Raw genomic sequence first — 15,344 nt, forward strand, 5'->3', positions numbered from 1 at the left:
CCACATATTTTCTTAGTTTGAAGTATATAACTACTGTTTTAATATCCCTGTATTTCTACTAAATATTCGTTGAAAGAATGAACTACTATTAAAAGATTTCTAAAAACATAACTCTACTTTTAACTTACTTATAGTAAACAAGAAGACTTTTTAAATAATTCAACATTAAGCTCTCAAAGTCAAAGCCTCAGAAAAAGGAAAGTTTTGGTTCATAGCCACTGACTCATTTCCTTACATGATTCAACCTCCCGGCTTTAATGCTGCCTTGCCTTCCCCTCCCCCTTCCAATTTTAATTCAGTACAAGGGGAAAGTAAACCGCTGATACTGTAGAGCTAGCTTTCCTGTGCTACCGCCTCATAATCTTTTAAATAAACTAAGTCTTTCTTCAAGCTTCTATACACTTTTGATATGAAAATCCTATTATATAATTCAGTTAACAGGAGATCAAACTCCAACATGCTACATGGATTTTTCTAAAAGTTATTGAAAAAATTCAGGGATGTTTTTCCCATCTCTTTATAAATGAATAGTCAAATTGTCACTGCCACAAAGATGATTTCATTAAAATGTGTATTTTTCTGCCACCCTGCACCAACCTTTGAAAATGTCTGTGCTTCATCTTGTTTTTCCATGAATTCTTTAAATATTTATATGGTCTCAAACTGTTGAATTCCTGATGAATAAGTTCATGAGCTTTCCTAACACAAAGTCCAAGACCCACAAAAATAGATGAAGAGAATTAAACATGAATACACTGACGGCACGTCTACACAAGCCCAGAACTCCTGGCCAAATGCAGAACAGACACAGAATACATCTTGCTCTTCCTCGCCCAGCAAAGGCAAGAGGGGATCTGGCAGCTAAAAAGGGTTCAGAAATCATGGGGACACTGCTGTGGAAAAAGAGCAACTTGCAAACCATAACCTAATCAAAAACATAACAGAATTATAGTTCTAACTAAGTTGATGTCATTTTACCTACCGTGAAATGGGAGAGAGGAATGCCTGTTCCTCCTCACTGTCTGTTACTCACAGCCACCACCACCAAAGCCTTTCTCTTCAACCAGGCCCTCAGGTGCTAGTGGACGCATAAAGAATGTTTGAGAGTTACTTAAAATTGCCAACACTTTCACTCACTGGAGGGAAGCGCCTTCCTCATATACATCAAATAAGTCCTTGCCCCTCCAAACTGTTGCTTTGCCTCCAGGAGCACAAGCACCTGGTAAACTGGATTGATGACAGACAAATCTGCTGGATCACAGCCACCATGTCTTACTGGATTCGATGTTAAAAAAAATACATTGTAGTTTGTTAGAACCGCCCCTTTCTTAAAGGTTATTGCTTTGGGGTCAACAAGACTTGGGTTTGAATATAGGCGATCCCATTTAATAGCTGTGGTATCATGGACAAATTACTTAAATTTTAGCGCATTAAGTTTCCTATCTGTAAAATGGGAGATAATACCACCTCTTTTGCTAGTCTGTTGTGAGGATTACATTTAAAGCCTATAGCACATTGGCAGGCACACAATAATTATTCAATAACATGGACTGTTATTTAATTCTATATTCCATTTTATATCCTATAGATTTTTTCCCTTTAACTCCTAAATCATTGTGGAAGAAAATACAGTTGAACCATATAGGTTTGAACGGCACAGTTCCACTTATATGAGTTTTTATAACTTACGGAATCAATAAATACATACAGCGCTGTAAATGTATTTTCTCTTTATTATGATTTTAATAATATTTTTTCTCTAGCTTACTTTATTATAAGAATACTTTATTGTAAGAATACATAGAAAATACCAGTATGTGTTAATCGACTGTTTATGTTATCAGTAAGGCTTCTGGTCAACAGTAGGCTATTACTAAAGGCTTGGGGGAGTCAAAGTTATACACAGATTTTCCACTGTGCCGTGGTGGGCAGGGGGGCACCCCTAGCACTCCGTTGTTCAAGGGTCAACTGTATCCTAAAATTCAGAACTGATGCTGACAGAAAGTATTAAACCTCAGTCTGCTAATCTTAAGAGAATTTTCATAGTAAATTGGTAAGTGCATGTTTTAGTTAAATAGGAATTCAGTTAATCAGCACGATGCCTACTACATATTAGAAATCCTTTTAAATTCCATTCCAGGGCTACATGAGTGATAAATGCAAAGAAATTTTGAGTCTGGTCTCCGCTATATTATTAACTGTTGTGATTTATTGAACAAGTCATAGCCACGATGTAATTATAGTGGGACTAGAATTTACTTGGGGATGGTCGTTATAGGCATTTCCTATAGGAGAGCACTAACAAGGGGAGAAAAAGCATCTTAAAGGAATTGAGATTAACATTTTTTTTATTAGTATTTTATTTGTATTTTTGGAGAAGATTTGCAGTTTCACAAGAAACAACTGACTTTTTTTTCTCAAACAATATAAAAAAGGTTAAAAAAAGAGAACACTCTCTTAAAAGAATAAAACAAGTCTCTTCATCAAGCATTGGGCCAATTTTTTTTTTTTTAAGATTTTTTTTTTATTGGGGAAGGGGAACAGGACTTTATTGGGGAACAGTGTGTACTTCCAGGACTTTTTTCCAAGTCAAGTTGTCCTTTCAATCTTAGTTGTGGAGGGTGTCGTTCAGCTTCAAGTTGTTGTCCTTTCAGTCTTAGTTGCAGGGGGCGCAGCTCAGCTCCAGGTCCAGTTGCTGTTTTTCTAGTTGCAGGGGGCGCTGCCCACCATCCCTTGCGGGACTTGAGGAATTGAACTGGCAACCTTGTGGTTGAGAGCCCACTGGCCCATGTGGGAATCCAACCGGCAGCCTTCGGAGTTAGGAGCATGGAGCATGGAGGTCTAACCGCCTGAGCCACCTGGCTGGCCCCAAGGGCCAATTCTGATTGGAGGAACCAGTGAAGCAAAAGTTACATACAGGTTCAGATGTATCCAGTTTTAGGAATAACACAAATGTCTTCCTGTTTAGTTCTACAAGGCTCCAAATGGGCCATCTCAGCTTAAAACTGGGAGCTCACAGACAAAGCCTCCAGGGTCCCAGCTCCTCTGAACACTCTCGGCTCACTCACCAGGAGGCTGCATCTGTTTACAGAACTCATCAAACTGCTGCTGCTCCAGTTCAGTCATGACTCGGTTGAGGGCATAGATCTCTGCCCTTTGTCTTTGCTTCAGCTCCTGCTGGGCTGATTTCTGTTGGCCTTCTCAACTCTGCTGACAGGTTCTTTAACTTTGGATTTTTCTTTACGTGCAAGTGGATCCATGACTTGGCTTCTGAATATTTCTTAGTCAACTCTGACCTCCCGGCCTGCAGTCCCGAGCCGTTGCCTAACATTTTTAAAATAGATTCTATTTTCCTTTACCTCTAGGACTAGTGATGGAAAGCACATATTCCTCATTCCCCACGCCACCCTCAACAATCAATACCTACAGCACTTATGTGAACAATGTTTTGAAAATTAAATGATGCTCGTGTATTACAGTGTTTTTTATAAACTTTCACATGCACCTCCCTCTATCACACCCTTAACATCTATTATCATTCCTTCATCTCTGGCTTTTTGGAACACTTCTATTAGCAGCTTCTCTACTGCCTCCTGTCTCTTTCATTTCAAACTAGTTTATGATCACTTCTCTCAAACTTATCTAAAGAAGGTCCAAATGTGAATTCCATAGAATTCATTTTGAAATTCAACCTTCTTGTTCTCCCTGTAGAATATGATATTCTTTCCCATTTCTTGTTTTCCCTGTTAATACCCTCTTCTTCTACCTACCCACGAAACATCGGGTTTCCATCCTCTGCCCTTAATTCTTCTCACTCCCAGGAAATCTCACGAGCATCTATGATTTCAAAAGCCATTTACAAGCTAACTCCTAAACATCTGTCTGTAGACTAGATGTCTCCTGATCTAACTACGGGATAGCTCCCTGTAGGTGTCCATGCCATAGGCGCCTAAAACCCACTGTCAAAACTGGGCACGTAATCTCCTTCTGCCCCTTAAACTTGCTCTTTTCCCTCTAATTTATATCTTTAGAATTGTAACCTTCATTAGCAGTCACTCACGTAGACTTTTCCCCGTGTTTCTTCTCATTCCGTTGGCCAAAACTTCTTGACTCTGCCTCTAAAATAGGGCTTCCCAAACTATAGTCCTTAGACCCCTTGTTCCATAGGATAGTGATGGGTACTTGTTTAAAAAAATAAAAATAAAAATTAGGGTTCTGTGATCAAGTTTGGGAAATGCTGGATTAAAGCAGGACTTCTAAGAACATTCAAATACTGCTAAAGTGCTTTTGAATCCCAAGTGCAGATAAAATATGAAGCGTTGGCCAAACAGCATGGAAGCCTCTTGGGACAGAGCCCCAGAGAGTAGTTTCCAGGCTCTCGGCCTCACATAGAAAGGTCCTGGCTCGGGTAGTAGATGGTCATCAGCTGTTACCGGTTAGCCATTAGCCACTGATATATCTGCCACGGCTAAGCTAGCAAAGTGGGGGTGTAGTGGCGTGGCGTGGTGGAGTGTGGATTACGGATTGCAGAGAGGTGGATTGCAGCTAGCAAATGAGGTTGGTTGGCAGAGACAAGTGGATGGTGGGTTGCAGATCGTGTGGCTCCTGCCTCCTGTGTCTCCAATCCAGCCGCCACTGAGACCATAGTGGTATGACTCCCTATAGTGGTATGACATACCACGGAGTGGTATGGCTCCGTGGGTGTTGCTTTTTGGACTCACCATATCCTGTGTTCTTATGTGGGGAGCGGGACTAGAGACCCCGTCTGCAACCCTGCATGACCTCTCTTCCAAGGATTATCTTTTGTGATCAGTGTTCTACAGAACACACTTTACAAAATGCCATTCAAGTATTTTTCAAATGTGTTCTCCCCTCTGCACTGCCATAGCCGTTGCTTCAATTAGGGAATGCTCCCTCACCTAGTCTACAATAGGTTTCCTGCCTAGGACCTTGACTCATGGTTTACACAGCAGTCTGTAAGCGCCCTAAAATGTAAACCTCATGCAGTTTCATGCTTAAAAATTAGTTTCCTAGTGCCCAAATCATAAACTCCAAAGTTCCTTAAAACACCAAAGGCAGCCCCTGACTATCTTTCCTTCATCTCACACCAGTCCAGGCATAAGATAGCTGTCAATCCCTGATGCTGTTATGCAAACACCTGGCTTTTACTCATAAGGGTACACTGCCTAAAATGTCATCCACTTCTCATTTATCTGAGTAATTCCTACTCATGCTTTAAAATTCACCGCAGATAGACCCCTTCTCCTGAAGCCCTCCGTTCTTCTATCTCCCATCCCCCAGTCAGAGGAAGGTGCTTGACTGGTGTGCACTCAATGCACCATCTATATCTTTGTAATTACCTGTGTATACATCTCTATTTTTCAACTAGACTGTCAACTTCTTGAAGATTAAGGACATTTATTTATTCCTGCTTTTGGGGCCTAGTACAGTGCCTGAAACCTGGTAAATAAATGCTTGGTGAATAAATGAATTAATATGTGCATTATCTTTTAACCATTTCATTATTATTTCTTTCTGAAAACTCATTTAAATGTATAGTGTTTTACTCCTGAAATTTTAGTTTGGGTCCTTGAATGGTGTCAGCAAACTTCTATAAAGGGCCAGATAGTAAATGTGGTAGGCTTTGTGGGCCATGTGATCTCTATCAGAATTACTCAACTCTGCTTTTGCTGTACAAAAGCAGCCATAGACAATACACAAATAAATGACCATGGTTAGATTCCAATAATACTTTATTAATAAAAGCAGGCAGTGAGCCAGATTTGGCCCATAGATCATAGTTTTCCAATCCCTGGCCTAGAAAGTTCATCATATTTCAATGATTTTAACTGGTACCTTTAGTACAGTTACGGAAAGTGTAGAAGGCATGCTGTTAGAAAGAAATAATCACCCTCTAAAAATGAACTGTCCAATCTGATAGCCACTAACCACATGTGGCTGTTGAGTGCTGGAATGTGGCTAGTCCGAATTGAGATGTGCTTTCAGTATAAAATATACACTTGGATTTTGGAGATTTTTTATGAAATAAAGAATGTAAAATATCTCAGTAATTATATTCTGGTGACATTGAAAAATATAGTTTATACATTGAGTTAAATAAAACATTAAATTGATTTCATCTGTTTTCACTTTTTAAAATGTTACTACTAAAATATCTAAAATTACATATGTAGCTTGCATTATATTTATATTGGACAGCACTGCTCTGAGACAGAATAGTTATAGAAGACAATATGCCTAACAGATTCAACCTCTTTACAAGATTGCAAATGAGAGACTTTACTCAGTTATCAAAGTGTCTCTATTCAAATCTGCTGTGTATTCTGGTTTCTTTCTATCCATGGTGCTATCACTATCTTTTACATAAGAATTAAGGATCAAAATCTTTCATCTTTCTCCCTCCAGCTAATATTCATGTCCACCAATTAATTTTATCTCACTTGTTTCTCATTTTTCTCTCTGTTATACTTAGTCTTCATTTTCTCACCTAAATTATTACCAGTTTCTTGAAAGGACTTCTTTTCTCTAGACTAGATCCATGACCCTGATACGTGATTCTATACAAAGTTACTAGATTAATATTCCTAAACAGTGTGACTCTCCCTTGCTATATAAATATTTTAAAAATTCATTGGCTCCCATTACACACAAAACAATATCCAAAATACTTGGTTTGGCTCTTGAGGCCTTCTAAAAGTCTCATTTTCAACTTCCATTTTGAACCTTACCTTCTCTCCTACCACTCAAGTCAGATATAGGATTGCAGATAAAATATAAGCCACCCGGTATTTGAAATTTGAATTTCAGATAAACTATTTTTAGTATATAATTTCGGTATATTGCTTGGGATATACTTGTACTCAAAATTACTGTTTACATGAAATTGAAATTGAACTGGGCACCCTGTATATTTATTTGCTAAATCTGGCAAGCCTAGTCAGACAAGTCTATTCTCTATTTCCCAAATACTATGTGTAGATTTCCCCCCTGTACCTTTGCACACATATTTTAAATGACATAACGCATGTAATGCAGTTAGGACAGTGGCTAGTACACAATGAGCATGCAATAGACAGTAATACTATAATTCCTCTGACTGTGGATCCAACTCAGTCCCCACTGGTCTCTCCAGCCAACTCTAGCCCACAACATAATCTCTCTCCTCTTTCTAGTATTTAATTTGAGCACTTGATTACTTACTTTGAACATGTCAAGTGTACGTTTTACCTAATCTTAAATTTCAATGTCATATAGAAATTACTGACAAATAATAGAATTTTTAAGGCATTCTGCATTTTTACCAAAATTATCAACTTTTACTCCTAAATTCCAGCTTAAACTCCAAAGCACAAATTTAAAGCACTCTAGCTGACCCTAGACTCTAGGCTCTTGCTGACAGGATATAGTATTAAGTAAACCTTACTATCATGAGCTATCATGGCATCTAAAAAGCAAGAAATTCACTTTTTAAATAATACCTAAAATGTCTGTAGTTATGAATTTATCAGGTAAAGATGCAATATAAATTGTGCACTGTAAATTTTCTAAAATATTTTTCTTGAATCAAAAGAAGCCTATATATAAATAAGCATGCAAATAATCAGATCAGTTAAAACTTTAACTTTTCCTATTTTTTACAATGATCTGTAAAATTCAATCTATCAGTCACATGTGATTTTTACAGACAAAAAAGTTTCTCAAGCAGAATCTAATACCATTCTCCATTATACAGATGACTCAAATTATACAAGGACTCAAATCTGTCAATGATCAAATAAGAAAATTATGGGGTATTATTCAAAGTAAGCTTTTTGTAAGCACACACACACACACACACACACACACACACACACACACAAATTAAGTACATTATTAACTACTGGTTCACCTCAGTCACATTCATAGTATAGTCCAAAGTTTGGCTCTGCTACTTATTAACGTATACTTCTCTCTGAGCCTCAGTTTTCTCAACTATAAAATGGGAACCCTTTCCCCAAGGTTGTGAGGATTAATTACTACACATGAAATGCTTAGGACGATGCCTGGCACATGGCAAAGAAAAAATGCTCTTACTATTCTTAGAATGTTTTCCAATTTGATCTCTTTAGGCCTAGCTCCAACTTAGGACTTATTCACAAAACTTAACTTTTAGAAATAAAAAGATACAGAGAGAAAGCACTTTGATTTGCCGCGTTAGAGTGAACTTCAAAGATCCAAATCCCTGCTTCTGTAACTCCCGTAACAAATTTGTTTTCCCCTCTCGTATGCTATGACCTTCTCAGGCCATTCTATTCAGCTATAATGCGAAACAGCTTTTATGATCATGAATAACCAATTTCACATAGGCCTTTCTATGAACTATGTGTTTTTATTTGTTAAAGCCCATTTGTAAACGTCCTCTATGAAACTTGCTTCCATTATTTTTCCTAGTTTGTATAGGTTAGAGGAATACTAGAAGAAACCAAGTATCATGCAACATATTAGTTTCCAAGTCAATAAAACATTTCCTTACACAAAGTTTCATAATATAAAATACTGGCCTCAGGACTTGATTACAGTAATACCAAGTGAATAAAAGCCACAGTTCAATGATGTTATCTGAACCTATTCCAAACTAATCTAGGTTATCTGGAGGAAAGGGCACTTTAACAGAGAAGCACATTTAAATTATACTCATAGACCAGTAAAATCACTACAAAAGAAAAAAAATTTTAATGAAATGATTCATATTTTAGAGAATGTTAAAATTGAAACTGAAAAATTGATTTCACATTTAAACTTATTTAAGGGAAAAAAAATCCAGGTTAGATTACTCAGTAGTAAGTCGCAAGGATCACTAAAATGTTTAAATGTGATACATTGTATGTGCCACTGTTTCCTAAACTTTTGATTAGATTCAGTTATTGAACAATGGTCTTTTACTTTAAATTGTTGGATTTCCTATGTTTCCTATTAATTTCCTATACATGTATTTTTAAAAATTGGGCTTTAGATCTGGTATCAACCAATGTTTTTCATAAAGGGCCCGATAGTGAATATTTTAGGCTTTCAGGCTAAATACTGTCTGCTGCATACCACATTTTTTTGTAGTCTTTAAAAATCCTTTAAACATGTAAACAACATTCTTAGCTCAGTCCCTATAAAAATAGGCTGCAGCCAGATTTGCCCTTGGCCATAGTTTCCCCATCCCTGCTTTACAACTATACATATGTATCTTTTTGTTATTATGTCAATTCCACTGGTATTTTTTCTTCCTTCAAATACTTGTTCAAATGTCCTCTTCTCAGTGAAGCCTTATCTGAACACATTCCCACCTGTCCCCCTATATATATAACATAGTATATAATACATAGTGCATCACCTAATGTATTTTTTTTTATCATCTGATTTTATCTCCCCACCCCCACCCCTGCCCACCACCACCAAGATCAGTCCCAGGAAGGCATAGTTTTTTTCACTGATGTCTGTCTCCTATCCCTAGAAGTGTCAGGCATATCAGTAGGCGCTTAATAAATAAATTTACCCTCACACTCATAAATACTATGAAAGAAATATATAGTATCCAAATGAAATAATTTAACAAGTGAAAAGGTATTCAAGGACCAAATTGACAGACACTTTCATTTTAAATTAGCTTCAAGTAGTCATAAAACATTTTAATAAGGGAAAAAAAGTTTCAAAATTAAAAGCACATTCAAACTGTCCCACAAAGTTATATATTAATTCCCTGGAAGTTACCATTCTTTCACTTATTTAATAACAAATTTCAATTGTCATTCCTAAACTCCTCCACAGACCTGTTCTGCCTCTTTGATCTCATCTGTATGTATTCTCTGCCCATTCAACTCACTAACCCAGTCTGGCAACTTGGAAGTTTAGCAAAGCAGGTAAAATTTACCTGGACTCTTCTATGGCTCCATCTCCCAATATACACTTTTAATAAACTTCCTAATATCACAATCTTTCCTACTTTGTCTTTAGCATTCAACATGAGCAAAGCAAAAAGCGAGTTTCTATTGAATGTTATACTCCAAATACATTATGCTCAGTGATTAGTCAGACTTAAAAAGTTATTTTTAATTGCTACATGTGGGTTTACAATTTTTATCTATAAACAAAGAGACAAGATTTGCCTTACCATAACCTTGATATACACCTGGCCAGGTATTGAGCAAATAACTTTGGGAATTTTGTAAGTGCCACCTCCATTCAGATTATGGCTACTGTATTTCTAAACTTACATTAAAACATAAAAACCCACTAAAGATTAAAAGTGTCTACTGCTATCATTGATAAATTGATACTTGATAGCCATTAGTAAAATCACAATACTAAATATATTAACATTAACGTGGGGGTTAAATCATATTAGTGATTACACTAAGAAATTCTAAAATCAAACTACGAAAACTACTAATACAAGAGGGAATGTTCACAAAAAAGGAAATGTATTTAAAAATCCCTTTTATCCAACAAGTTATTCAGCTACTATTTTACTTTCTAAATGTCTACAATTCTGCCATTCTTATCAGATAAGCAACTTTGGCTTCTAAAAGTCTAACATCCAAGTCAATTGCCAAGGGTCAAGATGATTCTTTAGGCCAATTCTTTATAGACAAAATTCTGTACTCCTAAAAATTCTGAGGTTGTGATTTTGCACACACACACACACACACACAAAACTAGCATAATAAAAACTGCTATAGAACCTTAATTTTTAAAAATTATTTTCAATTGTTTTAAAAATTATTTTCAACTGTCGTAATGTACTAGATTATCATATTGTCTGGTGGAACTAAATTAGGGCAAAACCTTTTAGAGTCAGCATTACAAGAACCAAATTGATTCTTTTTATCCTTATAAAAGCTAGGTGACGTTCAAATTATGCCACTTTATACCATATATCCCTGGAGAATATGGCCCAACACACCACATGTCCCACTTAATCTAGTTCAAACGAGTAATATAACGTGAGAAACTGCACTGTGTAATTCCTTTATTTTCTTCATATTAGTTCTTTACCAACACTACAACCATTAAGAGCACAATTCCAAGTACTGTACTTTTTAGTTCGGGGCAATCACAGTCTACAGACTCATTTACTTATATTAGACAAGATTAACCTCATTCAAAACTTACTGCAGTTTATAAATTCACATAAATACAGAAATTGATGCAATTAAACAAAAACTTCAGGATCTCATGTTTCAAATTCTTAGACTCTAACTTTTCCAGCAGGCTGTAATTACCTGCCCCATGATCATCAATGGCTATGGTTCAATTTAACTACATCAATTATCAGCCTTTTATATCCTTGAAGAGAACGTTAAGTGAAAATTACAATTTCTTACCAAGTTTTAGGGTTTTCCAAATTTCAATGTTTCCCCCCCATTCCCCCTTTCAGTTAGACATTTCGAATAAACTAATAACCACATCTCACCTGCAACATTCAATAGCAATCACTTGATGTATAAAATTTTAATTATGCCCCCAGTTATTAAGACACAAAAAAAGGCTGCCTATCAATCTGTCACAAGTTAGAAATACTACATTTAAGAATTAACACGAGGGTTTCAAGTTTCCTCCAGTTTAGGCATTTATACCTTTGTGCTTGTCTTGTTTCAGGATGTTATAGCATTGATAATATTTGTATTACCCATGTATGTACCTTAAAATGTAAAACACTAAGAAATTTATAATGGAACTATGGGAATTTTAAAAGCAACTAAAATGTTCTTAAGATGTGTCTGTCAACTTCATTTCTAGAGATACATCTACTAAAGTGAAACAGAGATCTTTATACTTTAGTTACATTTTTAATTCAAAAATCTCTCTACACCATCAGGAGCCTATGTCATAGCACCTTTGCTCATCTGCTTTAAGTAAAATGTCGAATTTTACTTTGAATAGTTAATTTTTTTTATCACCTTATGTTTCCCATACATCTTTGGTAAAAGCTCCATTATACGATATGGCCAAAGCATGATGGACCAATACTGTCCAACTATATACCATGATATCCCGCTCAATTTTAGTTGTCAGACACCCTCATAAAACCCACATCTTTTCCTGTATACTGCCTTTACATTTCTGAAATTCCCTAAGTTTAATTCCTTGAGGATCTCTAAAATTAATCCTTAAGGCTACATAAGAACCAGATGCTGCTTCACAATTTTCTATCAGGCATTAACATTTGGTTCAAAGTATCATTTATCATAGTGGTCTCAATAATCTAGTTACCAGTCCTAACCAGTTCAGCAAGTAATCTTGTTCGGATCTGGTATCAGTGAGCACACTGCTTATCCTTGAAGAAAAATAATTTTACATTCATTGTCATCTGTAAGTTCTTTTTCTTCATCCAATGTCCCCTTTGTCATTCCTTAAGTCTACACACATTCATTCATCACATTTCCTTCCTTAAAGAAGATAGTATATTACTGAACCAACAGGATATCTGACTTACTATTTGCATGAGTTAATTCTACAATCAAACAGAATTAAATACTTTTATAAAACTCTTCCAGTGTTCTAATTCATGGAGGTGTGGATCACTAAACTATAAAAAGAAAGACTTTATCTTCAATCAGTTGCTGTAATGTGAAAACAGGAATGTGTGTATTTCCAACTAGGTAAAAGGTGCATATAAAATTTGAATTGTTAAATGTTTCATTAATGAACAAAGTAAACATTCTAGTAATTTAAAAACTATTGGTCTTAGACATTGAAACATGGTAAAAGTATATATTCCAGTTTTGCCCAAGTCACTTAAAATATCTACAAATATTTTGACTGTGTGTGGGTGGATACACCATTATTGCTCCATTTTCTGGAAAGTCTTTTTAAAGTTAGAAAAGAGGGAAAACACAGCAAAATTGCTAACTTTGCAGTGACAAAAATCTGTGTCCTTAGACGGGTTACAATTTTATATTTTTATGCAGCGTTAAGTTAGCTATGTAATGGGGAACTTGAGTTTTATCCCTACTCATGCATGATGTATGTTTCAGAATTTAATAGCTGACATTTCAAAGAACTTCTTATATTACCTGTTTAACATACTGATGTGCAACTGGAACATATTACAATATTACTCACTTGCCACTGTGGGCTGAGTTTTCTATACTGGTCTTAGATATAAAAGGTCACATTTGAAATTACTAAGTTAAAGTTGTAACTCATAAGGGAGGGGGGAAAGGCCTTAAATATAAAAGACAAACGGCAGTTTGATTAAGCAATAATTTTCAGTTTACTAGATGAAACAGACTTGCAACATAGTCTGCATGAATGCAAAATAAGCCATCTACAGCAAGTGATAAGGAAACTGGGCAAAAAGGAAAAAAGCATACATTGGAAGGAAAGATTCTGTCAAAATAAAAAAATCATACCATTATTATAAAGGACTTTACCAAGAACTGCTATATTTCCCCCATCCCATTTGCTGGAAGTCAACAAGAGCATCTAGCACTTTGTGTTCATGTCAAATATCAGATCAGAGCATCCTACCGCAAAGCAAAAAAAAAAAGAAAAAAGAAACAAAAAGGAAATCCCTAATCCCCCCCAAACTGTAGAAGAGCAACTCCAGAGTTCAAATTCAAAAGAAGAGAAAGTGGCAATTGAAAGAGGTGATGGTGGAGATAATCCTATGAATGGGTTTTTGATTTCTCTCCTTCCGGGGGATGGGTGGAGAACACTCATTAAGATTTGTAGTTAGAGGTTAACCATGTGAGCCCCTCATAGAGTCCATCCCCTGAGGTGGCACAGGAGGGCTGCACATACCAGTTCCTGTCCCGAATCCGGGTCAGGCCCAGTTTCTCCTGGATCTCGTGGGGTTTCATGGCATCAGGCAGGTCCTGCTTGTTGGCGAAGATGAGGATTATGGCGTCCCTCATCTCCCGGTCATTGATAATGCGGTGCAGCTCCTGGCGGGCCTCGTCGATGCGGTCGCGGTCGGCGCAGTCCACCACGAAGATCAGACCCTGGGTCCCGGTGTAGTAATGCCGCCAGAGCGGCCGGATCTTGTCCTGGCCGCCCACATCCCACACGTTGAACTTGACGTTTTTATAAGTCACCGTCTCCACGTTGAAACCCACGGTGGGGATGGTGGTCACTGACTGGCCCAGCTTCAACTTGTACAGGATTGTTGTCTTGCCGGCCGCGTCCAGGCCCAACATGAGGATCCGCATTTCCTTGTTCCCGAAGATCTTGGATAGCACCTTCCCCATCGCGTCGGAGGAGCCGGGGCCGGGGGCATTCAGGTGTCCCAAGTCCCCTCTGCCAACAACGCCGCCGCCGCGAAACCGAAACGAAGCCTCCCAGCCGCGAGGGCGCCCGTGAGGCCTGCGTGGGAGTTGCCTCCTCGGGACAGAGGCCCGGGCCCACCGCTCACTCGGGCATCACCGACCACACAACTTGATTTCTCCAGTCGCCGCTGCCGCCGGGGCCCTGAGTCTACGCCGGGAGAGCCGCCGCCCTGCTGAGGCGAGGCGCGGCCCGGCCCGGAACTGCCCTTCCCCCCGCGAGCGCCGCGCGAGCGCCGCTGCGATTCCCGCTCCTCCGCCTTCTCCTCACTCAGCCGCGGGAGACTGCGACCCTGTGGCCCGCCCGCCGGTCCGCGAACGCCGGGCTCACCACCGACCCAGGCCACCCGAGGCAGCGAGGCTCCGGCGCCTCGTCAGGTCATTGATCCTCGCGGGAACTCGGTGCGCTGCCTGCAGAGACACAGAGAGGGAAAAGGGAATTACAGCCGGAGCTCCAGAGGGGAGCGGTGGTCCAGGTGGCCTGCCTTTCCAGCTCGGCCCGGGAGGTTACCTCCAGCCGCCGCCCCGAGCGCGGGCTCCCTCCGGCCTCCACCGCCTCCTCCCAGCTCTGCCGCCGCCGCCACCGGAAAAGGCGCCGAGGAAACCGCCTCACTTCCCCTCCCGAGCACGCAGGCGCAGCACAGGCCGACCGTTCGGACAAGAGCGACCTCTGTAAGGAGAGCGGCCCGCGCGCCAAGCGTCATTGGCGCCACGAGCAGAGGGGGCGGGGCTACGGCGGCTCGGGAGGGCCTGCAGGTGCGGCCAGCCCCCGGCCCGAGTCTCGCGCGGACTCGGACTCTTGCCCGCTTGTGGCTATTCTAGCGTCTCCTCCCTTTTTTGCTGTCTTCCGCGCTTTCTCCTCCAACACCTCTCGAACCGGAGAAGCAAAAACCCCAGGGAGCTGCCCAGGGCGCGGCCCGCGGGCAGCCCGCTCGCACGCCGAACGCCTCCCTCATGCTGCTGCCAGGTGTCTTCTCAGAACTCGCTGCCTGCCAGATCCGCTGAGAATTCCCTCCATCCCGTCCCAAC

The 15,344-nt window shown here is 39.3% G+C and overlaps 2 protein-coding genes and 1 pseudogene across 2 annotated transcripts; all 3 read right to left on the bottom strand.

Moving 5' to 3' along the window:
- Positions 1–2,798: 2,798 nt before the first annotated feature.
- Positions 2,799–7,586, bottom strand: LOC117022889 (small vasohibin-binding protein-like; annotated as a pseudogene).
- Positions 7,587–11,000: 3,414 nt separating this feature from the next.
- ARF6 (ADP ribosylation factor 6) lies at positions 11,001–14,970 on the bottom strand. The gene is made up of 2 exons (XM_033108655.1): positions 14,827–14,970; positions 11,001–14,726 (listed from the first exon to the last, which is right to left on the bottom strand). The coding sequence occupies exon 2, from the start codon at positions 14,238–14,240 to the stop codon at positions 13,713–13,715; it is 528 nt and encodes a 175-aa protein (XP_032964546.1). The 5' UTR covers positions 14,241–14,726; positions 14,827–14,970; the 3' UTR covers positions 11,001–13,712.
- Positions 14,270–15,019, bottom strand: LOC117023123 (collagen alpha-1(I) chain). The gene is made up of 2 exons (XM_033107615.1): positions 14,827–15,019; positions 14,270–14,685 (listed from the first exon to the last, which is right to left on the bottom strand). The coding sequence occupies exons 1-2, from the start codon at positions 15,017–15,019 to the stop codon at positions 14,270–14,272; spliced, it is 609 nt and encodes a 202-aa protein (XP_032963506.1).
- Between the last annotated feature and the right edge of the window lie 325 nt (positions 15,020–15,344).

The sequence above is a fragment of the Rhinolophus ferrumequinum genome, chromosome 6 (assembly GCF_004115265.2).
Source record: "Rhinolophus ferrumequinum isolate MPI-CBG mRhiFer1 chromosome 6, mRhiFer1_v1.p, whole genome shotgun sequence".
Taxonomy (NCBI): Eukaryota; Metazoa; Chordata; class Mammalia; order Chiroptera; family Rhinolophidae; genus Rhinolophus; species Rhinolophus ferrumequinum.